Genomic DNA, 26898 nt, shown 5'->3' with positions numbered 1-26898 from the left:
CTTAAGTGAAGTGTAGAAACCTTACTTCCATTTTTGTTCCTTTACCCTCTTCCATTTATAATATAGTTGTCTTAACCATTTCTTATCAGGTAATGTTAAAATTTTTGCCTCAACTGTCAAACATCACTTAGAAAACTCAAGAGGAGAAGGAAAGTATGCTATATTTACCCATATTTTTTTTACTGTGTTCTTTTTCTTCCTGGTGTTCCAAGGTTCCTTCTTTTATTGTTTTCTTTCTTTTTAGAGAAATCTCTTTAGCTCTTCTTTTAAGGTAGTCTAGAGAACTGTCAGACGGTTCTCTTAGTTTTTCTTCATCTGAGAATGTCTTAATATCCTTAGTTTTTCTCATCTGAGAATGTCTTAATATCCCCTTTATTCCCAAAGGATATTTTCACCAAATGGAGGATTCTAGGTTGATAGTTCTTTTCTTTCAACTCTTAATGTACTGCCGCTTCCTTCTGGCCTCCATGGTTTCTGATGAGAAATCTGTCATTCAAGCAGTTTTTCCTCTATTGGTAATGTGTCTTTTCTCTCTTGATGCTTTCAAGATTTTTTCTTTGTCTTTAGTTTTCAGAAGTTTATGATTTTATGTGCTTACGGATTTCTGTGAGTTTACCCTATTTGGAATTCACTCATCTTCTTAAATCTGATTTCTGTCTTTTGCTAAATGTGAAGCATTCGCAGCCATGATTTCTTCAAGTATTTCTTCTGCCCTGTCCTCTTTCTCCTCGCCTTCTGGGAAACCAATAAAATGAAAATTAGATCTTGTGTTATAGACCTGTGGGTCTCTAAGGCTCTGTCCATTTTTTTTTTTTTCTGTTATTCACATTGGGTGCTTTCCATTTTTCTGTCTTTGAGGTCACTGATTATTTTCCTCCACCATTCTGCTGTTGAGTCTTCTGCTGAGGGTTTTGGGTTTTCATTTTTGGTTTTGGTTTTTGTTCCAGTTTATTGTACTTTTCAAACCTAAAATTTCCCTTTGAATCCAAATATTATTTGGATCTTTGTTTCTTTGCTGAAACTTTCTGTTTCATTTCATTTCACTGTTTCATTCTGAACAGTGGGCCATGTTCAGAATGGCTCACTGATGACTGTTAAATTCTTATGTCAGATCATTCTAAGATCTTTCCTCTCAGCATTGGCCACTTTTGTCTTTTTTTCATTCAGTTTGAGGTCTTCTTGGTTCTTGGTATGTGATTTTTTATTGGAACCTGGACATTTTGGACATTGTATTGTGAGACTCTGGATCTTATTTAAACATTCTCTTTCAGCACCTTTCTTGGCAGGGGAACAGAGGTGGGAGGGCGCACCTTATTTCTGTGAGATGGAAGCAAAAATTCATGTTCCCAGTCTGCTCCCATTAACCCCTAAAGGGGATGTTTCTCATTACTTTGAGCAGGAATGGAAGTTTAGCTCCACCATGGGTAGGGGTGGGGAACCTCGTTACTACTTGTCAGGGTTGAAAGTCCTGACTTCCTGCTTAGCTTTTTCTGATACCAGCCCAGCAAGGGAATGGGGTACCCTATTACCACCTGGAAAAAGTAGAAGTCTAAGCTCCCACTCAGCCGTTGTTGCCATGGGTAGAGTTGAGACAGTTTCTTCTGCATTGTTGGGCTGGGGTATAGCAGTTATTGTCTTAATATTTTCTGTGTCCCTAACCTGCTAACCTACCTCTTCCTAGTCCTTAACTAGAGAGAGCAGGAAGCAGCCTCGCTTCTTTTTTGTTTGTTTGTTTGTTTTTGTTTTGTTTTGTTTTGTTTTTGTTTTGAGACGGAGTTTTACTCTTGCTGCCCAGGTTGGAGTGCAATGGCATGATCTTGGCTCCCTGCAATCTCCACCTCCCAGCTTCAAGTGATTCTCCTGCCTCAGCCTCCCAAGTAGCTGGGACTACAGGCATGTGCCACCATGCCCAGCTAATATTTTGTATTTTTAGTAGAGACAGAGTTTCACCATGTTGGCCAGGCTGGTCTCGAACTCCTGACCTCAGGTGATCCACCCGCCTCGGCCTCCCAAAGTGCTGGGATTACAGGCGTGAGCCACCGCGCCCGGAAGGTTTTTTTTGAGGGCCTTTTTTGTCTGCCTCCTTTGCCATTTCCGGGTAGCCCGCTTCTTTACCTCCAAATCTAGGATATATGAAGCAAAAAAAAAAAAAAAAAAAGCATCTTTTTTCATCATGTCATTCCTTGGGTCCTGAGGTCTCTAGTTTGTCCTTTCTTTTTTTCACCTTTCAGAGTTTTCTTATGCTTGTTTCATATTTACTGTCCAGAGGGTTTAATTGTACTTAAAGAATAGGGAAATGCATCCCAGAAGCGGCAGTCTGTATTGCATTTTTAAAATGAGTTTCTGAGATTTTGCATAAGCAGACTGAAACCCTACCTGGGCCCCAGCACCATATGACCAAATTTTCTCTAGCATTGAGTAATAGAGAGAATGTTATGGATTCTGGATCCCAGAAGTTACTGTAGCATTGTCCCCAAGTGACTCCCCTGCGAGGGTCCTCCCTCTTCTTCTCCTGATCACTACCCAAAAATTATCCATTATTTTCCATTCTCTTCTGTTGATTCTAGCTTGCAGAATGTATGGTATTTATTTACTTTGGCCTCCATCAGCTCTGACCCCTGTAACAGTAACAATGGCTTCATCCCTTTCTTAAAATAGATAATAATAATTTTTCAAAGATGCATTTCCCTGTGTCCTCAAGGTTTAAGAAGCAGTGGATTGAAGCAAATCAGCATGAAGCCTCAGACCCCGGTAACATGAAGGAAGTTAGGTTCTCATCTTGACAATTCAAATCCATGTTCTGGGCCAGGCGCAGTGGCTCATGCCTGTAATCCCAGCCTTTGGGAGGCTGAGGCGGGGGGATCACGAGGTCAGAAGTTCGAGACCAGCCTGGTCAACATGGTGAAACCCTGTCTCTACTAAAAATATAAAAAATTAGCCAGGTGTGGTGGCATGCGCCTGTACTCCCAGCTACTCAGGAGGCTGAGGCAGAGGTTGCAGTGAGCCAAGATCGAGCCACCGCACTCCAGCCTGGGCGACAGAGCTAGACTTCATCTCAAAAAAAAAAAAAAAAAAAAAATTCATGTTCTGCTGTTCCAGTCCTTAGTTTATATTATTGCTTTTGTCTGGAATTTGGGATGCATTTTCCCTGTAGAAACAACTCAAGTACCAAAGAAATGAACATAATACCTTATTCTCATATGGAACTTGACTCTTTTCAAACCAGTTACTCCATTTATTTAAGTTGATCCTCACCTCACCCTGTCTTCATTTGAGGGCTGAGGAAACTGTAGGCCCTCCCTGAAAGTTAAAGGACTTGACCAAATTCTCACAACCACTAGATGACAGAGCTAAGACTTGTAATTCTCTAGATATTCCGGTATTCTTTGTTGTAGTCAAGTATTCTTTTCGTAATCCAGACAATAGAGAGTAATTCAGGTGTGCGTTTATGCCCCTTCCTCCCAGCAGTAGCTCATATGAAGAGGCCAGCCTCTGAAAGCCACTGACATTAAACTGGACATGCTTAGCTAATCAATTAGGAGGACACTGGAGGGCCGTGGCAGAATCAATAAAAATAACTTAAGTGCTCTTATATATTAGAGTTAAACTCTGGAATTACTTTTGTATTCATTTACAAAATTAACACATTTATGATTTGCTCTTCATATCCTTAAAACCTGAGGTATAGAATATCATTAAAAGCAGTTGAAATGGGGAGTGGATTTCCCCAGATTCTGAGGTGGACAGATTATAAACGGATTCACCTTTACTTCTAGTCTGCATGCTAAAACCACACATACATAGAGGGATGGCCGGCATCTGAGCCAGGCCTGCTGCCCACCCTGCTTCACTCTTGCTCCCTACCTCCTGCACTGAAGACACTGTTTGGGTGTTTCTTTCTCCCAGCTCTGTCCTCAGGCAGAGTTAAAGAAGCCCAAAGCATTGTATAAAAAGAGCCTGTTCATTAGAGCAGTTCCCCTGAATTCAACAGACCTAGGCATAGAAAGGCAACCGTTTAGTAGATTGGTAGAGTCTTAGCATTGCAAGGAGCCCTGGCACATGCCTGAGTGGTCTCAGTGTGGCGTTCCCTCTTTAGCGGGGCTGTCAGGGGGGAGTTCATGGGGAAAACAAGAGGAACATGCCACCTTCCAAAGAAGTCTATTTTGTTGTTGGATGATACTTCTTTTTACCACACCAGAAATCTGCCTCCCAGCTGGTTCCATGGGTTCCCTCTAGCTTTCTTTATGATACTACAAAGAACAAAACTTGTTTTTCCCCTCTCTGATAGAATTTTAAATTGCTGAGACCAGCTCATGACCTTAATTTCTTTTCAGGTGAAATACCACTAGTTCCTCTATATTTTTCCGTATCATATCATATCCAGACCCTTTGCTATTCCAGCGCCTTCCAGAGCACACTGTGGTTGTTGTCCTCTTAAAATGTGGCATTCAGAGAGTCATAGAATGTTAGAATTTGAAGGGAGATTTGAAATGATCTAAGTTACAGCTTCCCCCACCCTCTGTTTTAATACCAGTAGCACTTTTGATTGGCAAATCATTACAGATGTCACGTGCAGCCAGATTCAGTGAACCTACAGAAACCTTCTAAAGCAGTTAGTCTGAAAGTATATTTGGGTTGGAATGGTCTGGAGCCTAGAATTGTAAACAAAATCTTTCTCTATCACAGCCAGTATGTGGGGAGAGTAACACATCTTTTAACAGAAATAGCAATAAGTAACAGCACAATTTTCATCATTGTAGTTATGCTGTCAAAAGCATGCATGTCCGTGCTGTGCCACAGTTCCTACCACAGGTGGCTGTGACATCTCAGGTGCTCTCTAAACCATGAGGTCAGTACATAAAAGGATGAAGTCATGGCCAAGAATTTGCAGGAAAATTTAATGCCTAAAATGGCCAAATTCCGTTGTACCAAAAGTTTAATTAGGAACTGAACAAGCACCCTCTTCTTGTGAGTTAGGAGTTTGAGGGTTCTGTGAACTCAAATACTAGTATTTGTGTATACTTTCACACTTACAAAGCATATTTCCCCATCTGTTAGGCATTATTCTTATGCCCATTGTAGAGATGAGGGAGCTCAGTTTTAATCAGCTGCAAAAAAGCCATATAGCCAGGGGACACAAGAGTGGTATCTCCCCTGCCCTCTTCTTTTTCTACATTCTGCAATCTTTCCATAATAAAATCCTTGAATATTGTGTTAATGGCATTTGAGGTATATCTGCTTTCCACCTGAAGTTTATGCCATTTTCCATTTTGCAAAAGAAGAAATGAGCTTGAGAGAGATCAAAACAACTTGCCGGAGACCAGAGAGCAGTGGATCATGGGACTCCAAACCACGTGTGTCCTCAAGATGGAGAAATTGCACATTGTAACCAATCAGTTTGCTTTGTTGTTGACATTCTTGTAAGCACTCTGGGGCCCTTCTCTGCGAGATGATTCATACCTCTTTGAAGATGAACATTTCTTTCAAGTTAATCATGTAAGCAGAAGTTGAGGTAGCACACATTAGACTACATAGTTCAGATGCAGGGCCTCTGCATGCTCAGGACTGTCACTGCTACAGCACCTCACACACACTCACATTAAACGGATTATTAACTAAAAGTCTGACATCTTTTTCACTTGAGCTACTAACAAACTAGGTCTTCTTCATTCTGTCATTTCTAGAGAGAGGAAGTACCTTCAAGAGAGGACAGGAACAGAAAAACACTATGAATGCTCAAAGCTTTCCTTACTTGAAAGTTTTGCCTAAAACTATTCATGTTTACTAACTGTACCAACAGAAACTACTAGGTGGACTGGAAGGGAAGCTAGCATTTGCTGTATGCCTGCCTCACACCAAACTGGGAGCCTGTTGTCATGGACTTGGGGTATGATGATGCCCATGTCAGCCACCACTACATGGCAAGAAGGAACATGGTAGCTCTGGGGCCTGCCACCTGTGTTGTGTAGACTGTAGAGCATTTCTCAGCTGGAAGTACTACACTTACACATTTCAGCATTCAAAGGATCTTCACAGATACTGTGGGGGTATTTAAAAGGTTCTCTCTGGCAGGAAATTATATAAGGCATAGTAGGCTGTTTTTTTAACTGCCTAAATAGTAGTATAAGATAAAATGGTATATTTAACTGCCACTTCAAAATGGTACAGTAGATCAGCCCTGGGTTTTCACTCTTCATTAACATTAGATAACAGGAGACAATTCTGGCCCAGGCAAAGGAGATTAGCTAGTGTTCCCCACTTCTGTTATAAATATGTTTTCACTCTCCAAGACAAATTTTCATCTAAGACTCTCTTGTCCTTTTTTAGACAGCTTGATAGTTGAAAGTGTTGGCTCTCAAATCAGATTACCTGTATTTGAATCCCAGCTCTGCCACTTGCCAGCTGTGTGACCTTGGGCAAGTTACTGAACATTTCTAGGGCTTGTTTTCTGCATCTGTAAAATGAGCATAGTAATGGTTTCTATCTCATGAGACAGTGCTGATAACTAAGGGAGATGAGCCACGTAAAAGGTTTTGTGCAATGCTTAACACATAGTTCTCCGTAATATTAGCTGTTACCACTGTTCTGTGTAAGAGAGAAATTCATTCAGAAAATGGGCCCCTGTTCTTTGCGTCGTATCGGGGCCCAAAAGAGCGTTTTGAATTTTCACTGTTGGCAGTCATGGGTGTCTCCTTTCCTACCATACTAGGTTACTGGTCTACCGTGTTGTGTATTCCAGGAAGTAGCAAGTAAAGGACCAGATAGTAAATACCTTGGGCTAGAAGGCCATATATGGCTTCTGTTGCATATTCTTCCTCCCTTTTTTTCACCCTTTAAAAACGTAAGAACCATTCTTAGCTTGAGGGCCACACAGAAAGTCTGCAGGCCGCAGTTTGCTGACCCTTCTTTCTGACCCTGTGCTCTAAAATAGCAAAGTCTTGAATCCTGAGGTTGTTCTGTACTGTCATTCAGGTCAAAAGATGCTAGTCAAAATATAGTAAGTTTTAGTGTTGAAATTAGAGTCCAGTTGAAAAATAGCACAGTCACTTCTGTTACCCCTCAGATTCCCACCTGAATTACATATAAGGAGTTTTTAAAGTTCCATTCCTGAGACCAAGAAGGATTTGCGAAGGAATTCATTAAAGCTGGTTTGACACATACACCGACTTGGGCAAGCTCAGTGCTTGCGATATTACTCCAGATTCACTTAGAGCTCAAGTCATGATTTTAATTTTAAATTCCTGGGGTTTTGCGCCATCAGGTTTCATGTCTGGAGCAGTAGTGTTTTATGAAAATAGTGTCTGTTGCTGTGAAGTAAGCTAACCATAATGAACACAAGCATGACACTTTTTCACAGCAAAAGAACAGAAATGCAGGCACAACCTTTGTGAAATGAAATGACAGTATTAAATTGCAAGTGACGATGGTAAGGCAAATATTTAAATTGACAACTAAAATAGTACTTGTAAAATGTAATTGCCAGAGAGAGCGTGCCAGTTCATCATTGCTCAAGCCGATTCTCTACAGGCAGAAGCATTCCACATGGTTCCAGGAAAAGAAAAAAAAAAAACTTATTTTAAATAAACTGCTTTCTGGCTCTTTTAAGATTGTACAGAAGTAAGCTTTATCAGGTCCTATCTTGGTCTGAGTTGTTCATGGGCAGGGGACAGCTCTTATACGTGATGCTTACTCTTTCCGTTTCAAGACTTTCTGAGCTGGTTTCTTCTAAGCTGCAGTTTTGCTGATGGGATGGCTTTATTTATCCCTAGGAGAGTTCCAGTGATGGAGGTGATGGCGTTTTTAGCGAAAAGAAGGATGACAGCCGGGCAGGTGAGACTATGTCCTTCTGAAGGCATAGGAAAGTAAGGTCTTCGTTTGTTAGTTATCGTGGAGTTTATATGTAATTAATATGTAGTTTTTTAAGGAGGCTCTTGTAAAAAGCCAAGTAAGTTGACCATCATCAAACTCCCCTAGAGTCACACATGGAGCTTCAGCATGGCTCTGGCTTCCTCTACCTGGCATTAAAATTTGAAAGTGAAGTAAATGTTGATATCTTAAGTTAGAATAAGGTCTGAGAGGTAAAAAGGAATTGTGATGACATCGGTGTTTTTTTGTTTTTTTGTGTTTTTTTTTTAAAGAAAGGTTGTGGGGGTTGGTTTAGTTTGGTTTGGTTTTTGAATTTCCTGAATTCAGACGTGACAGGAGCTTTGGTAATTGGAAGGCGCAGGCAACAAAGGATCTGCTCATTCCTGTGCTTTAGAGCAAAGTCCTCACATAACTTCTGCCACCACAAAAAGGCACTTCTGTGTTTGAGAGATAACAGAATTAATTGACCACAACATAAGCTGTATCTAAGGCAAAATTGCAGCCCTTCCAGTCATGCCTTGCTCCTGGGCCAATTATTAAAACAGTAACTACTTTGAGTAAATTATTGAGTCAGCTTTGTTTTTATTTAAACAAAACCAAAAGACAATCACTCCTGTTTTAGTTCTGTTTGTAAATACTAATATCCTCACTGATGTTTGAAGCCCAGGATGGCTCCGACCCAGACAAATCGCCCTGGCCAGTTTCCTCCGCCCTCACAGCTCGTCTCAGACGTCTGGTCACTGTTTACCAGCGCTGCAACCGCAAGGAACTGTGCCGGCCTGAAATTCTGGGACCAGGTAACCAAGGATATTGGGTTCAGGAAGAGATGTTCAGGAGAACCTCAGAAATGGACCTCATCAACAAGGAAGCCCAAAAGAGGTAAAAGCCAGTGGCCAAAGGGGCATGCTCAGCCACCCACTGGGTAAAGTTTTCAAAAGGTAAAGCTGGTAGCTTGGAGGGCGAGTATATTTCTGTTCTCATGTGAAGTTAGGTTGTCTCCAGAATTCATTACATTCAGCCTTCAGTTGTGATGGTATCATGGTGATGGGAGTCTGATGAGGTCTAGGAACACCCTGTCTTTACAGTTTCCAGATTTTTATGATTTTCTAACTTGACACTCTTCCTAAGTTAAACCCCAGTCTCTGGGGGTGTGGTTTAGAAACACCACAATGGAATGTGTCAGACCATTTCAGACCCCCTGATTATTTTAGTAACAAAGGGAACAGTGTGCATTGAAGCTGTCTTATTATAGCTAAATCCTTATCAAGCCTTCCAGGGCAATAAATACCATAAAATACAAGCCCAGAAGGAAGGAATAAATTACCAGCAGTGACTTGCCCATCTGAGAATTAAGCCCTAAAAGGCTTACAGAAGGCCAGCATAGGCTAGGAATGATGCCACCAGAAGGTATCAACAAAGCTGCAATTCCTTGGGTCATATCTCTCTTTCTGATGAAACATCCCGTGAATTAAAAGAAGACTGCATAACAAATTTAATTACTTCTCTGTACTCCTGACTTATGAAATTTGATAGTTCAAGGAATATATTTCTTCCTTCTTGCACATCTCTAAAGAGAAGAACCAGAGCCACTTCTTCCCTGCTTCTCACTCTTTCTCTAACCCCTCACCCTGTTACCCCCATGCCTAGCTAGACTCCCTCTGGATTGGAGAGCACCCTGCCCAGGAGCCCCTCATAAAGGCTATGGTGGTATATAATTATCCGCCTCCCTGAAGTCATTGACTTACTCGTATAGGATATAAATACTAGAGGACCTTTGTGTCCCAGAGAAGATAATTGTCATGGACAACCTACCTACATAAAACCACAAAGAAAAGCAATATGAGATGGGGAGGCAGGGGTTGTGTCACTGAAGTAGTCACTTCCCTTCGGGACACCAGTAAGATGAGGAGGTTGAATTTAATGGTCTGGAACATCCCTTCAGGATTGTCTGCTTCTATATTGCCATACGGGTAAAAAAAAATAAGGCTAGATATTTAAGCGTGTATAGTATTTTTAAAATCTTCATCATCTACAGGCAGAAGTTAACTAGGTGATTCCTAAAATTGATGAATCAAGAGATAGCAAGTGTATACCTGGTTTAGAAATAGGGAGGTAAATACCAGAAGAAAGAGCTGAAAGATTTGGAAGTGATTACCTCTTTGGGATTAGGATAATAGGCTGTTTTCATTATAAGCCCTTCAGCCCAGTTTAACTTAAATAAAAATAATAAAAGAGACAAACCAGCTCTGCCTCCTTTCTTGACTTTATGGGCTCTCATAGTAGGCTCTCAACAAGCAGTTATTGGCTTTAAAAAAAGAAGAAAGAGCTCACTCTTCCTTTCTGATTAAATCTCAAGGTGGACTAGGAGAGAACAAGCAGACTTCTATAGAACGGTGTCTTCCTTTGGTGTTGTTTACGATCAAGAAAAGAAAACCTTTGACTGGACACAGTTCCGCATCATTTCCCGTTTGGACAAGAAGTCGGATGAGAGCCTGGAACAGTATTTTTATAGTTTTGTGGCCATGTGCCGGAATGTCTGTCGTCTACCCACATGGAAAGATGGCGGTGAGAAAACTATCAGTATATTGTCAGATGATACAAGGAAAGAACATTCTGATTTTCAAATTGCAGAATTACTTTAGGTATACCTATAAAAACTAGAGTCTACATGAGGAATTTAGGTAAAGATGAGTGGCTTTTAGAAATTCATAAACTTCTAATTGGGTCCACCTCATAAAATAAAATCTCTCTCCCAAAATGATGTAACTTCAGTGAAAGTTGAAATTCAGCTTAAAACATCACAGAAATATTGGAAGACTGCCAACCACTTTCTCCAAAGTATAAGGGTTTTTTTAAAGTCATGGTTTTTTTTAAGTCATGTTCAGATTTATCCTACTCTGAACTTTGCACCTTCCTTAGATTAAATCTTAATAACTTTAAGTATTTCCTCACATGTCGACTTGTAACTATAGAAAGTAAGTGGCTGTCATTTAAATATCCCCTGATGCAATAGAGAACCCTTTTGAAAAATGTCTTCCTGGTTGGCACTTGCAACAGCTTCCTTCAGGCCTCCCTTTAGCCTCGTATTTGTAGATGGAGTTCCTCTGGATCATGCGACAATATTTTAGGGAACCTAAAGCAAACATTGAGCCTACTCAGTGTGGGTTCAGGGCTGATGGCAGCACGCACAAGACATACCAGCCTTTGACTCCTATATGGCAGGGCTAAAGTGTTGTCATCCAAGCCAGGGAGCTGAATATATTGGAAAGATGTGAACCTTGGTGTCACACTGACAAAACCTGGATTTAAATCCTGGTTCTGTCACGTGGAGCAAGGTAGTTTATCTGAGCCAATTTCCTTATCCTTGAAATAGGACAGGCATGATGATGGTATGGTGGGATTTTCATGAGAACTAAGAGATATATATAAAGTACCTAGTGTAGAGTACAGTGACATGATCACAGCTCACTGTAACCTGAAACTCCTGGGTTCCCAGATCCTCTTGTCTCAGCCTTCCAAGCAGCCAGACTATAGGTACATGCTACCATGCCCAGATAATTTTTTTAATTTTTTGTAGACATGGGGGGTGGGGTCTCACTTTGTTGCCCGGGCTGGTCTTGAACTCCTGGCCTCAAGCGATCCTCCTAGCCTCTGCCTCTCAAAGTGCTGGGATTACAGGTGTGAACTACTACTATACTATGCCTGGGCTAGTACATGCTTATTTAAAGGAAACTAATACTGTTTTCAGAACTGAAATTTTTATGCTCTTCTTTCACACCCTTTGGGTCTGTCCTTGTTTCATAAAAGCCTTCCATTCTTTTTCAGTTTCCTATTTTGGCAAGGGCTCACACACCTAAAACTGCCATGCTGAGGAGCCAGGGAGCTAAACTCCAAGACCAAAGATGCAGGGGCTCAGGTGGGCGGGGAGTGTCTGAGGTCACCTTCAGTGATAGGCTTTATTTCCCTTTCTCTCCAGGTCCCCCAGATACCACCATCTACGTTGAACCCATCACTGAGGAACGTGCTGCAAGAACTCTGTACCGCATTGAACTGTTACGGAAAGTCCGAGAGCAAGTGCTCAAGTGCCCTCAGCTGCATGAACGCCTCCAGCTGTGCAGGCCCAGCCTCTACCTCCCAGTTTGGTGGGAGTGTGGGAAGCATGATCGAGACCTGCTCATCGGCACTGCCAAACATGGGCTGAACCGCACTGACTGTTACATCATGAACGACCCCCAGCTGTCCTTCCTGGATGCCTATAGAAACTATGCCCAGCATAAAAGATCTGGCACCCAGGCACCAGGAAATCTCTGTTGCCTTTACCAGACCAACTCCAAGTTATATGAATCTCTTACATATTCTCAAATGAGTAGGACTTCAGAGTCCCTTGAAAATGAACCTGAAAATCTAGTGAAAGTAGAAAGCAGAGATGATCATCTCAGCCTGCCTGATGTGACATGTGAAAACTTTATTTCTAAAGTTCAGGATGTCATTTCCATCAACCACGATGAAAGTCTGCTGCCTGAGTCCTTAGAGAGCATGATGTATGGTAAGAAGGTGCTCAGCCAAGAACCAAGCTCTTTTCAGGAGAGCCCAAGTACCAATACTGAATCTAGAAAAGATGTTATTACCATCTCAATAAGCAAAGATGGGAACTGCCAGTCTGGTGGCCATGAGGCAGAAATAGCTTCTGGCCCTACTTTTATGGGTAGCTTAGAAGCAGGAGGAGTAGCTCAAGCAAACATCAAAAATGGAAAACATTTGTTGATGTCTATTTCAAAGGAAGGGGAGCTCTGCTGCAGTGAGGCAGGACAGAGACCTGAAAGCATCGGCCAGCTGGAAGCCAAGTGTTTAGCTTCCCCTTCCTTGAATCCAGGAAATGAAAGTGGGTTTGTAGATATGTGCAGTCTTAGTGTCTGTGACTCCAAAAGAAACCTGTCATCAGATCAGCAATTAATTGATTTATTGGAAAACAAAAGCTTAGAAAGTAAATTGATTTTGAGTCAGAACCACAGTGATGAGGAGGAAGAAGAGGAGGAAAACGAGGAGGAAAACTTAGCCATGGCAGTAGGCATGGGGGAAAGGCCAGAGGTATTGCATCTCACGGAGCCCACTACTAACATCTCAAGGGAAAAGAACCAAGGCTTCCAAGATGAAACCAAGAAAGGAAGCTTAGAGGTGGCAAACCACACTCCTGGGCTACAGAGGGCTTTCCCCCCTCCAGCAGCCTGTCAGTGCCACTGCAAACACATGGAGAGGTGGATGCATGGCCTCGAGAATGATGAATTTGAAATCAAGAAACCCAAGGTTTATATCCCAGATCTGTTCAAAAGTAAAACCAATACTATCGCCATGGAGGGTGAACCCACTGCTATTCCATCGCAGCCGTTTAAAGTGAAGCATGAGCTTTTAAAAGAACCTTGGAAGGAAAGTGCAGAGGGGCAAAACGTTTTCCCCACATATCCTCTTGAAGGAAGTGAGCTCAAATCAGAAGACATGGATTTTGAGAATAAAGATGATTATGATAGAGACGGAAACTGCCATAGTCAAGGTACAGTATGTAGGATCTTGTGGCATTTTGGATAAACTAGTTCACACATGACGGGGGGTTGGGTTTTAGGGGAGAGAGTGCTTCGTATTTTTACAGCTTCTGAAACAGACCTGCCTACCCTCACCAAAGGTCATAGGCCTTGGACTGAAAATTCGAGTAGCTTAGTAACTGTGGTCGTGTTGTAGAAAATTGAAGATCATAGACAATCATAGCAGTTTGGCTGCCTCACTCATATAATTTGGGCAGGGGCTTGTGTGTTTTCATTCAATAGATGCTATGTATGGTGTTAAGGGGAAATAGTTTGTTCTTCCCCTAGATAAGGTGCTTCAAACTGGCTAAAGTAGAACAGCCTTGGGATGTTAGGAACTTGCAGTTTAATATAGGGGCAGTTAATTTTTCAGGAACTGAACAAAAATACAAATAAATTTGATCTTTGTTAAGGTGAGCAAAAAAGCCATTTATTCATGTCATTGTCAAAACTGTGTGGCTTAAGGTCAGTGCATTTGGTTTAGATTCCTTTCAGTAACTCAACAGAAATAAAAAGTTTACAACAATGAAGAAAATAGATCTGATCCTATAGGGAAATCTTATATAAGGGTTTAAGCTAGAAGGAATTTCAAAATGTTAAGAATCTAGGTGACCCTGAGATTCTATGGGCTTTGCAGGAATAGACATACAGTGATCAGGGATCCTGAGGAACAACAGCAACAAAATGATTGTTAGCTGTAGTTTTAATTTTTTTCAGATCCAAGAAGGCCTATTAGGGTGAACAAAAAACCAAAAACAACTCCTTTCATGCCTGGTCCACTGTGGTGCTGAGGGGTGTAGACAGACACATTGTCCCTTTCTGGGGCACTGATTTTATGTTAAAGAGGGAAAGAGAAGAGCTAAGCTAAGTCCCTCAAGTTATCTAGCTTTTTTTTTTTTTTTTTGAGACAGAGTCTTGCTGTGTCACCCAGGCTGGAGTGCAGTGGCGCAATCTCAGCTCACTGCAACCTGTGCCTCCTGGGTTCAACATCCCAAGCTGGGATTACAGGTGTGTGCCACCACGTCTGACTGACTTTTGTATTTTTAGTACAGACAGAGTTTCACCATGTTGGCCAGGCTGGTCTTGAACTTCTGGCTTCAACCAATCCACTTGCCTCAGCCTCCCAAAGTGCTGGGATTACAGACGTGAGCCACTGCACCCAGCCTCAAGTTATCTAGCTTTTTATTAAACTCCTCGTCTTGGTTTTAGTTATTCAGAACTCTTGGGAAGAGTCTGAACCCAAATTAAAATTTACACACTAGCTAAGATAAAAACCGAGAAGCCAAATTGAAAGTAGCTTGATAGAATTGTAACCCCAGCCAACCCAGAAGGAGCCAGTCTACAACTATGCCTGATCCTCCTCATGGCAGGCCACGAAGCATTGCTGCCATGTGTTGAATTATAAAACCCACATTGCTTTTTGAACCCTGTTGCGGGTAAAAATAACCAAATTATCAGTCCTTGGAAACCCAGGCAGTCAAGTGAGTACAAGGTAAAGATAAGTATGGTTTAGAGGAGAAATTATGTTCCTGAACTGGTGTCCTTTAATGGCAGCGTCAGCCTTGCTAAGTCAGAGTAGAGGGAGCAGTGACCTTAATAAGCTTTGGTGAGCATCATGTGCACGCGTGGGTGGGAGTCCCTTTCACTGATGCTTTTAAAAGTGCTTTTGCAGACCCTGGAAGGGATCCTCCACACATATGAGGTGTGGGACAGGTAGGCCAGAGAGGATTAGCCCTGCTTTCGAGACTAGAAATCTACAGTCCTGAAGGAGCAGTAATTAATTGGTACACCTGTCAGGGCCAGCCCCCAGGTCTCCTGGCTTTTTCCAGGTTTTCTGTCTCACATGATTTTGCTTTAAAAAAAAAAAAAAAACTTAAATTCAACTCCTCTGCTTAAAACCTTTCAGTGGTGGTCCCCCATTGAATCGAGAATAAAATCTAAATTTTCTGTTCTGGCCTAGAGGACTCAGCATGTTCTAGATGATTTCCACCCCTCTAGCCTCATCTTTTGCTTTCCTCCTGGCCCTCACTTCGTTCCTCAGCATGTCCACAATACCCTTCCCTGTTGCCTCCTCATCTTCATGGGAGCTCCCTCCTCCGAGAGACTCTCTAACAACCTACTTGAGTAGGTTCTTCCCTCTTGTTCCCTATCATGGCATCTTGTTTCTTTCCCTTGATAGTACTTATCACAGCTGATAATTTTAGTTGCTCCTTTATTGTCACCTCTTTCCTGGCTGTCTTCCCTCATGGGGCTGTAAGAATCTTGAGGACCTGGGTCATATCTGTCTGGCTTATCCTGAGTCTACCAGGCCTAGCAAGGCCCTGTTTTTCATGGTCAGGTCGCTGCAGCTCCCTAGGAGACTTGTTGCACATTGAGAAGTGAAATAGCCACATTTCAAAGGATGGATGCTCCTTGTCATTCAACCAAGAAAGAGGTCAACAACTTTTCCTGCCTTAGGTGTTTTTCCATTGTCTGTTCATTTCCTGTAAGTGGATCTTTGAAGATCCATTCACGTTGATAATAAACTTTCACCATTACTGAAGCTTGAAAGAATAAGTTACATGTCCATTTCTTTCCATGAGTGAAGTAATTGAAATGTTCTGAGTTTCTTGGCATCTTTTTTTACATGAATCAGGTCTGTCTTACCTTTGTTGTAAGCTTCATGACTTTCATCCTTTCTCATATTAATCACCGTCTTGCCGTGTTACATTTCATAGACTGTCCCTTCAAAGATCTCAGAGTGTTAGAATGTTCAGCTTTCCCTTGACCACTACACTAAGTGAGAAGCCTCTTTGTGGTTAGTCATCTCTTTCACTCTTGGATACACAAGAAAAATTTCCTTTCTCTTTTCTTGTGTTGGGATATGGATGCAAATGCTCACTAGAAGACTTGCCTTGGGAGCCCCAGAGCAGGATTTGCTTTTATGGCTTAACTGATACGGTTCTCCTGGAAATAGAAGATATCATAATTAATATTCCATTTAAAATAGCACAGAATGAGCTAATTTAAAAAGCAAAAGGAAAAGAGGATATCCTAATCTCTCAGATCACTAGTGTCTCACTACTATAGTTAAGTGCCTGATTAATTTTTTAACCTCTTCCCAGATTATCCAGGGAAGTACTCTGAAGAGGAGAGCAAGAGCTCAACATCGGGCATCACAGGAGACATTGGGGATGAGCTACAGGAGGCTCGAGCTCCCACTATTGCTCAGCTGCTACAGGAGAAAACTCTCTATTCCTTCTCTGAGTGGCCAAAGGTACCCCAGAGCTTGCGTTTCCCACCCCGCCCCCAAACCATTCCCAGCTTTGAATTGCTTTTTTTAACCCTTTTAGAAATAGTTCTGAACAAGAAACTCAGAAATGTTTAACACCTTTAAAAGATATTAGTTACGTAGCATTTGAACATTAAAGATACATGCGCTTAACTAATTCGACTGTAAGATGAAGGTGTCAAATTGTCCTCTTATTTATAGTACCATGGCTTTAATTTGTATTGTCCAGACTATGATTTTTATTTTAAGGCTTATAAAGTGAGTATGTTTGAGTGTGCTCTTTTCTTATCGACTCCTTCTGGTGAAAAGCTTAACCCTTGATCTCAAAGGATTTTGTGAATTTAGGTAACTCGATCCTTATTCATCAGAGCTTTATCCTTTTTTCTAGGACCGCGTGATAATTAACCGCCTAGATAATATCTGCCACGTGGTGTTAAAGGGGAAGTGGCCCTCCAGCCAGCAGTATGAGCCCTCAGGCACACTGCCCACCCCAGTATTAACCAGCAGTGCTGGTTCTCGAACCAGCCTCTCAGAGCCGGAAGCAGCAGAACACAGCTTCAGCAACGGCGCAGCATTGGCGGCCCAGATCCAGAAGGTGAGCCGGCAAGAATGGAGTGACCACAAAACAAAGAATGGTGGGCGTGTTCCACGTCTCAGTTGAGTTCATTCATTCAGCAAGTATTTACTGAGTGGATAGGGGGTTTTTTTTGCCAAGCCATTAGTGTTGATTGAGGAATTTAGACTTTATCCTGTATGTAGTGGAGAGCTAGTAAAAGTATTGGAGCAGGAGAAGTCATGATGAAAGCAGGGGTTTGCAGCTCACTTGGAGTGGAATACAGCTTGGCTGGGGGGCCAAGCAGGAAACTGATAAAGAGAGGTTCTAGACCCCAGTTGGTTCAGAGTGGATACAAAGATAGGGGGGAACTGGCAAAGATGACCCCATGACTAATAAATATATAAGGAAAGGGAAGCATGAATGGAACAGTGTGGTTGACCCTTAGAGAACTGAGCTAACAATGGAAGCTGATAGAAATTAGGGAGATCAAGGCAGGAGTGAGCGTTTTGGTGGGGGTGATGAGTTTTGAGATACATTATTAACATGCTGGTTCTCATGCTTAACTGCACATTGGAATCAGCTGGGGACCTTGACAAGCTAACGATGCTGACTTAATCAGTCTGGAGTGTGTCCTGGGTACTGAGTTGTTTTAAACTTCCCAGGTGATTCTGATGCACAGGTGAGGTTGAGCATTTCTGAGTTATCATCTTGCAACACCAAATGTAGTTCACGGACTAGCATAGCAGCTTTAGCAGCACCTGGAAACCTGTTAGAAAAGCAGATTCTCAGGCTCTACCTCAGACCCACTGAAGTAGAATCTGCATTTTAACAAGCTGTTCAGGTTTGAGGAGGCCTGAGTTAGAAGAACTCCTAAAAAGATGATTGGAAACAATATGAGGCCTAGGGAAATCAGGCCTGGAGAAAGAGCTAGCATTCAGCCACTTGTGTGACATTCAGACCTCTCTTGCTGTTTGTGTGTTCACAGGAGAGCTTCTTAGCCCCAGTATTCACAAAGGATGAACAAAAGCACAGGCGTCCCTATGAGTTTGAGGTGGAGAGGGATGCAAAGGCTCGGGGCCTGGAGCAGTTCTCTGCCACCCATGGGCACACCCCTATCATCCTCAATGGCTGGCATGGGGAGTCAGCTATGGACCTCTCCTGCTCATCAGAGGGGTCCCCAGGAGCCACATCCCCTTTCCCAGTGAGCTCCAGCACCCCTAAGATTGGGGCTATCAGTTCACTTCAGGGAGCCCTTGGCATGGACTTGTCTGGGATTCTGCAAGCTGGCCTGATCCATCCTGTGACTGGACAGATTGTCAATGGAAGCCTCAGAAGAGATGATGCAGCCACGAGGAGGCGGAGAGGGAGGCGGAAACATGTTGAAGGAGGGATGGACCTCATCTTTCTGAAGGAGCAGACACTTCAGGCGGGAATCTTGGTGGGTATTGAGGTCATTAGATTAAAAACATTTACCTTTCTACACTGAGAAACAAACCCTTCTTCCTCAGACGCAAAATAATTTGTGGATCTTTTATCTCTATTTCGGTTGTCCTGCTTTATTTTCTCTCATTATAAGATGCCCTCCATCCTCTGTAGAACTAGATAGTTACTAACTCATTAATGGCGCTTAATCTGCTTACAGCCTGGAGAAATGAGCCAGGAGGTCTTGCCATTTCAAATAGGAACAACCCCGCTCCTCCAGGGTTTCAGAAGAGCCACTGTTGACGGCACGGCAGAGCAAGATGGCAGGGTTGAGTGTGCAGCGGCTTTTCTCCGGGGTAGTGAGGCTCTCCAAGACTGGGGTATGGGAGAAAGAACAGGAGTCAGGGCTACCTGAATGTGATCCTGGCTCTTCTGCTTGACTTACTGGGTGATATTGGGCTACAACTGAGCCTCACTTTGCTCCTGTGTAAAGTGGGGCAACAGCATCTACCACGGAGGGTTGAAGATTCACAGAGATCATGCTAAGACAGTTTGTTCCAAACTCAAAGGAAATCATTTGCAAACAACAGAAAAGGTCAGAAACCGTATACCTGGCCAAGAGAGATCCCTTTTATGCTTTGTTTAATGTTTCATGTTGTATTTTGGGTTTTCCCATTTACTGGATTCTGAGCTCCAAAACAGGAATCACATTTTACGTTTTCTTATTTTAAAAGCAATAATAATAGCTAGTACTTATTGAGTGCCTACTGCTTACCATGTTCAAGGCTTTACATGATTATCTTGTTTGTTCCTCACAACCACTCTGAAGATGGGCTTTGTTATTCCCATTTTATAGGTGAGGAAAATAAGGCTTTAAAGCATTAAATAATTTCCCCAAGATTATCCAGCTAGTAAGTGACAAAGCAGGAAACCAAACCAAGGACCTTTTTCTCTAGGGGCTGAGAACTTTACTGCTAAGCCATATTGCTTGGGTTATGTCTTCCTCTTAGACTTTCAAAGTAATCTGGGAAGCTCAAGTGACACGTTCTTTCCCTGCTCAATCCTGCAAGCTTTTAAGAAGTCTTTTACCTGTTTTAGATGTGCAACACCATAGTTTCTCTACAATGATCATAGAATTCCAATGGAATGACCAATAAAAATTTTCCCCCTTGTCCTCAGAGTATTTTTTTAATTTATTGATGCAAACACTTATTTAGCATTGTCATTGTTATAGACCCCATTATAGGCATTAGGTAAAACAGAGGTAAGACAGGCATTCAAACTATAGAGGGTGAGTAAATTGTGGTATGGCGTTTTCTTTATGTGAAAGAGCTAGGAACCGAGTGCTGTGGGGACAGGAGCTGGAGCAGTGAGTGCTGCCTGGGACAGTGGGCAGTGGTGACAGAGGAGGAAAACTGAATCTGGCAGTCAGGATGGAGTTAAAGTGTACCAAGTGGACAAGAGCGGGAGAGGAGTGCTCAGGTGAAGGGAACACCAAATCACTTGCAAGAGCTTATGCGGGCGTGGGTCAGTGGTGTGTGTAGGGTTCTAATTCAGGCACCCCAGCTGAGTAATATCAGGGTGGAAATAGGTGGAGTGATTCAAATAACACCTTACATGTTTTCTTTCTTTAGAAACTAATTTTCATTCTGTCGTGATTATACATACTCGTTTTTCCTTCATCCAGGAAGTCCATGAAGACCCAGGGCAGGCCACCTTGAGCACCATACACCCTGAGGGGCCAGGGCCTGCCACCTCGGCTCCTGAGCCAGCTACAGCAGCCAGCAGCCAAGCCGAGAAATCCATTCCCAGCAAGAGTCTGCTTGACTGGCTAAGGCAGCAGGCTGACTACTCCTTAGAAGTTCCTGGCTTTGGGGCAGTAAGTGTTTGTTGGTACTGCCTGAGATCACTGTTTACTTCCTGCTGACTTGTTGCTATTTTTGATGAAAGCATGCTGAGAGCAACCAGGAAGTTGGGAGCTGTTTGGGAGAAATCTGTCAGCTGACAACATCATGTTAAAGGACTTTTGTTTTTAAGTTTAAATTTTGATTAAATTCTTCAGTAATAGAAATGATAGCCCATCTCAAAATACTATGCCAAAAAGTAGACATGCAAAATCCTAAGAGGACGGAACTTATCCGCTGTCCCCACAAAAATTGCCACACAGTATCATAAGCTCACAGAGAAATCTTTAGGTTGCATAAACTCTGCCACCTATGAAAATGTTCCTTTGAATTCTTTTCAAGTTAATACGTTCCATTTGTGGTGGTTGGGGGACCATCTGTCCTTAGTTTTATGTACGTTCCATTTGCGGTGGTTGGGGGACGGTCTGTCCTTAGTTTTATGGTTATTCTGCTTTAGGACATTCCCTTCAAGTCATCGTACTGTCTTTGTCCTAAGTCCCTCAGACTAGACATTTTTAGGAGAGGACTCGAGCACGGATGTCTTTTTTGGTTTTTCTCTTCTCACTTGCTCATCTACCCCACCACTGTCTTTGTCCTGGGTGCGCCTAACTAATAAGATATGTAGGTAGAGAGCGCACAGGAAGAGGAGAAAACATTCACAGATGTGCACCCTCCAGAGACAGGCGAAACCAGCCAGGCAAGTAGCAGTGACAAGAGAATCCAAGGAAATGATCAAGAGGAAAAGGCCAGGGATTAACAGGGCCCTGGCAGCCTGGTGAATCGGCTCAGGTGTTCTAGTCTGGAGGGCGGGGGAGCCCACACAGCCTGTTTTCCAGATTACTGTAGGAACACTGGTGCTTCAGGAGAGAAAGCCTAGGTGAAGCCAGGTGGCTATTTCCTTTAGTTTAACCTGGCCAGCTCCTGTGCAGACAACCATTGATGAGAATAATAGCAAAACCAGTTGAAAAGCATCAGCCTCATCAGAAGAATCTGGGATAGCATGTTTTGTAATGTTGGTCTCCGTTTTCATCCTAGAATTTTTCAGACAAACCAAAGCAGAGGAGGCCACGCTGTAAAGAACCTGGAAAATTAGATGTCAGCTCCCTGAGCGGGGAAGAGAGGGTTCCTGCCATCCCCAAGGAGCCAGGATTGAGGGTAAGGAAGAAGGCCACGTGAGTGTGGGGCCAGGAGGAGCATCCTGGTTGAGCCGTGCCTTACATACTTGAGAGAAAGCCCCAGCTGGGAAGGGGTTCGCTGGGAGACATCTTTCAAGAGGACTAGAAGCCAGCACAGGAAGTTGATTAGCAGCAAGAGATGGTGCTGTGGCATTTTTGAGCGCTCTGTGACTCCCAGTGGTCATCTGTTTTCAACCCTTACCTCCAGAATTGTTTGTTAAACCATTGCCAAAACTTGGGTTTGTGTTTTGTTTCTCCTATTTGTAGAGTTATGAGGGGAAAGAAATTTTAACCTTTGTCAGTGAACAAAATTCATTATTGGAAGTTTTCATTTCCTAATTTAGGTTTTTATGGCTACCATTTAAGACATTTCTTCCTGGTCCAGCCTCACTGGCAATGAAAAACAGCTGCCTCTAAGCACTACCCTTTTCCTATTATAGCATCATGACACTGGAAGGGACTTCAAAGACTTCTGCAGAATACTTCTAGTATAACGAATCCGAGTTAATTATAGTTTACAGATTAGTACAAATTTGGACTACAAAAGTCATAACCTCTAGGGGGCGGTAACAACATTTCAACTTGAAAATGTGTTGAGCTTGGGCAGATTATACATAAATGTGCTTTTAGCCTCCTAAAAGCACTTTCTGCCCGAATAGGGAGCTCCTGAAGATCCTCGTGGGGACTTTTGCCTTTCCCAGGTTGTTCCATAAACTCAAGCTTTCCTGAATGCCTTCTCTTAAGTACTCTGCCAGCTACATCTTTCCTGGAGTAGGAATTCCCTTCTCAGTGGGATTGCTTGAATGTGATTTCTTTTTATAGCTCCAAAAGACCGCCCACCCTAGTCATTTCCTCCTCGTGCAGAAAGAGTTTGGCATTAAATGTTCTCAGGGAACTTGTTCAAGAGTTTGTCACCTGGATGACCGCTGGTCTAGTAGCTCCACCAGTGGCCGTTGCTCATCTCCATCTGCTACCACAGCCCCTTTGGGGGAGACTTGGGCCCTAGACAGTTTGTCACGTTGGAGAAGCTGCCCTTTTTTCCCCTCTTGCTTTAGTCTCAGAAAATGTCCCTGCTACCCTTTTCTTAGGACTCTTCCCCTACTTTCTTCCACTTGCGTGAGCAGTACGAGCTGGTTCAACTTTGTTTGTGTCCCCTCTGTCTTTCCTCACCCCTTCACGCTGCCTCCCACCTTCTCCTTTTGTCTTGGCACACGGTGTCTCAGATACGCCATCAAGGGAAGATCTCTGGTTCTTGCTTTGTTGTAGTCTCTGAGCTCTTGCTTCAGAGATGTCTCAGGAAGAGCCACGTGGTTCCCCCTTGGCTTGCTTGTTTCTTTCCCCGTGTCTAACAGTTTCCCTCATGTTCCTTGGAAATTAGTGTTCATCCCTCCCTACAGATGCTGACCCTTTGCCAGAAAACCCATTTCTAAGCTGTTCTTGCAAGCCAGCCTCTTCCCAGAGATGTGTTAGCCTCCTTTATTAAATAAACACACTCCCTGCCTCGGAGGCCCTTTTCCTGCAGTAAGGCAAGAAGACGACCTCGGGCAGCTCAGCCTTCCGAACAGGGGCACCCGTGTATCTCCTGCAGCTCCTCTTGGGACAGGGCCTTCTAGGGTGCACTGTACCCTTTTTCTTTGCCATAGGACCTTAGTCCATTCCAACTACCATAACAGAATACTGGGAGGCTTATAAGCAACAGAAATTTATTTCTCACAGTTCTGGAGACCCAAATGTCCAAGGTCAAGGCACTGACAGATTGGGTATCTGGTGAGGCCCCATACCACATCATCCAGACCAGTGTCTTCTCACTGTGCCCTCGCATGGAGGAAGGGACAGCCAGCTCTCATAAGGTCACTAATTCCATTCATAAGGGCTCCACCCCTATGACCTAATCACCGCCCTAAACCCCCCGCATCCTATTACCATCACCTTGGGGCACAGGATATCAGCATAGTAATTTGAAACATTTATAGCGGAAACCCTACCCCTCTTTTTAGAAATAGATTTAAATCTCACAAGGAACTCCTCCTCCCTTCCTTCGAGCTCACATGGCCCTTCTGCCACACGTGCTGTGGTTTGGACGGGTGGTGTCCACAGAATTATCATAGCGCAGGCTGCATGGAAGGTTGTGGGATTCAATTTTTAATGCCCACTACCTAGTGGTTACTCATTAAATATATGTATACACACACATATACTTAATGTAGTTTATATATGTAAGTTACATATGTATATATTGGTTTTACCTGTATGTGTATAGTTTTGAGGTTTTGCTGGGCCATTTGACAGTAAATTGCAGACATGACATATCACCCCTAAATACTTTAGCATGCGTCTCATAAAGAACATTTTCCTGCATAATTATTGCCCTTATTACACATGCATATTAATAATACTTGTTATCTAGTCTATATTCAGATTCCACCAGTTATCTCAAAAATGTCTTTTAGAGCTGGTTGTTGTGTTTTGGTTTGGTTTTAGGATTTTTAAATGAAGAGCCACACGTCGCATTTTGTCATTAGGTCTCTTTTCACCCAGCGTGCATTTGTTGGATGAATGTACTAACCTTCGGAGGAGAAAGGAAGTTCTGGTCACCACCTTCTCTTAAGTCCACCCAGAGTTAAGTTTTAGAGTTGGAATAATGCCACCATGCATTGATGAGGATGTTCTTCTTAGGCTGGAATGCCTGTGCAATTAGATAGAAAGCAGATTTGCCTCCAGTGTGCTTGAACATAAGGAAGCTCCTTTTCCTTGTTCCCTTTGCCCCCTCCGCAGGCCTTTCCTGGAAGGGGAAGCAGGTTTGCTCCCAGGGTATAATTACCGGGAGGGAGAGCTGCCAAAGCCTGCCTGGCCGCTGTGTGTGGTCGCCGCGCTGCTGGGAGGGGCACCTGACTGGAGTGGGCAGCAGCTGGTGGCTGGGGTGACTCCTCCACAGGACATGGTTAAAGCTGACTTCCTTTGCCAGCGCTCTTGCTCTGCTGCAAATGAAGAGCGTTCTCTTTATCCTCAGGGCATTTCTGCTGCTATTCTCCTCATCTAGAGGGGAAGAAAGATCAGCTTGTGCCTTCTAAGCAAGTTCTCATTTCTGAAAGGACCCACCATTGTGTCTACACTCATGGTTCTCAGCAAGGGCAGGGAAAGGATGCTTTTGACATCCCAGATCCTGAGAGTGCTACTTGCACTTACTGGGCCAGGGCCAAGGTGGCCAAAGGTCCTCTGGGGCATAGTCTGGTCCTAGATCCCCTGAGGAGGGTCTCAAAGCATGTTAAAGAAGATCTGATTTATAGCAGATTGCTTGAAAAGAAGAAGGAGGCACCATTCATCAAGTGCTGGGCTTGTTTTCTTCGTAACAGAAAGACCTCTGAGGTGGAATATGCCCCCTCTCTCTGGAGTTATGAGGGCACATTTGTGGATGTAAAGGAAAGACACTCTCCAGCATCTTTCTCTGCCTCTCGGTTGTGGGTAGGCTGCAGGAAGAGGGCTCAGAAAGATATGTGGTCAAGTTGTGGTTACCCTGGCTGAAGCACCCTGGGCTGTGGTGCCATGCCAGCAAGGGACTGAGACTGTGCTGTGTAGACAGAGTGGCTGGCCCAGAATGAGACGATTTGCATTGATGAGCTCAAGACAGACTGGTGAGAAATTATCCTTTTAGCCTGGCCCCGATCCATCAAGTCCTACTGTCTCTCTTTCAAAACAGGAACCAGCCAGGAATTGCGTCCCCAGTGATCCTCCCTAGAGCCAGAGTGTGCAGTTGCCAGCCTAGCAAATTGCAAGTGGCAGGTCATGCTGGGAAGAAGAGAGGGTGTGGTGTGCTGTGGAAAGAGGCCTGGGCTGGGAACCGCAGGGCCTGTGTTCTCACCTGCTCTGTCCCTGACCAACTGTACCCTCCCCACCCCCACCCTCCGGCTTGTGAAAACGAAGGGGACTAAATATAACAGTTTCAGGGGTTTCTTCCAGCTCTGTGATGCAAACCAAGGCTTTTTGAGAAGAATTTTCTTAAAGTTGCCATCATAAAGCTTTTTTGTCTATGATGAACTGGGTTTTTTTTTTATTTTTTAATTTTTTTTAATATTCTTGGGAAACTGAAGGACAGGTGTAGGAGTTCAAAAAATATTTCTGGGGACTCAGAAACATTCAGATATGCACGTTTTCGCACATCTATGAATCTGTAAATTCTCTGTAAAGCAGGCATGATGATAGTACTGACTCCACAGGGCTGATTCACTGATTTGTTGAGATGCTGCTGGAGCCCTTCGTACAGTGCCTGACGCATGATCAGTGCTTCCTTCGTGGCGTCTCACACTCTTCTGCTGCTCATCCTCTTATCAGCACCGCCTTCCCTGCTGCCTCTGACAGCCGTTCCCCTCGCTGCTGAGTGCCCACTAGTGTGGGAACCAACACAGTCCAGCTGCTGCTCATTTGGGGCCCACCACACACGTGTGTCCTTACAGCCCATGAGAACCTGAAACCAGTACCACCAGCTAAGGTTGCAGCTGCCCCTTAAAGAAAAATCTGGTGGGCCTTCTAAGGATTTGCGTATTTCATAGTTTATGGAGAAGAGAGGCAGTGGGAAAAATGGGAAATGCCTGGGCTGCCAAATTAAAGTTAAAAGTAGGTGCCCTTAGGCAGATTGTAAATAGATTTCTTAACTGCCCTCAGGCCTGGTGGCCAGTCTCAGCCCAGAGATATCCTCAGCTTCCCTGGCTTCTTTCTCTACGTTCTGTGGGGTTTTTCTGGTCATTCTGGTGTCTCTTGGTGGACCCACACCTCCTTTCTCACCCCAAGAGTGTACCCCATTGAGAGGAACAGCCAGATCCCTGCCTCTGATTCCCACAGACAAGGAGGCTGTGGGCTGGTGGAGCCTCAGCTGCTGCTTGTCACATCCCCACCCCCCACTCTGCAGACTCTAGTGGAAGGGAAGGTATTCCAAAGGAGAATCCTGAAACGGCCGCAGGTGCAGCCCTGGGAGTTGCCTCAGCAGCCCAGAGGCCTCACCCCTCACTGTTGAGCTCTCCTGTCTCATGCTGCTCCGTAGGCTGCGCATTCCGGCCTTGATGGTGACCATTGACCTCAGTGGAATCCAGTGTGACAAGATCCACTGAAGCCACTCTGAACATTTTGCTTCACC

General features: G+C 43.6%; 1 protein-coding gene across 6 annotated transcripts in view; it reads left to right on the top strand.

Moving 5' to 3' along the window:
* Positions 1–26898, top strand: part of CHD6 (chromodomain helicase DNA binding protein 6) — a 216602-nt gene that overhangs the window by 185254 nt on the left and 4450 nt on the right. For 4 of the 6 annotated variants that reach the window (XM_055372994.2, XM_055372996.2, XM_055372995.2 and 1 more), the window contains 9 exons: positions 7770–7830; positions 8529–8745; positions 10223–10431; positions 11843–13414; positions 16547–16698; positions 17102–17308; positions 18255–18707; positions 20379–20570; positions 21631–21750. In XM_055372994.2, coding sequence (XP_055228969.2) covers positions 7770–7830; positions 8529–8745; positions 10223–10431; positions 11843–13414; positions 16547–16698; positions 17102–17308; positions 18255–18707; positions 20379–20570; positions 21631–21750 — 3183 coding nt within the window. Of the gene's footprint in view, positions 1–7769; positions 7831–8528; positions 8746–10222; positions 10432–11842; positions 13415–16546; positions 16699–17101; positions 17309–18254; positions 18708–18911; positions 20354–20378; positions 20571–21630; positions 21751–26898 lie in introns of those variants that run through there. The other 2 variants (XR_010132270.1, XM_055372997.2) reach the window with 2 other exon arrangements.

This window comes from Gorilla gorilla, chromosome 21 (genome assembly GCF_029281585.2).
Source record: "Gorilla gorilla gorilla isolate KB3781 chromosome 21, NHGRI_mGorGor1-v2.1_pri, whole genome shotgun sequence".
In the NCBI taxonomy this organism is placed as follows: domain Eukaryota; kingdom Metazoa; phylum Chordata; class Mammalia; order Primates; family Hominidae; genus Gorilla; species Gorilla gorilla.
Note: the sequence above shows the minus strand (reverse complement) of the source record. Positions and strands in the feature narration are given on the sequence as shown.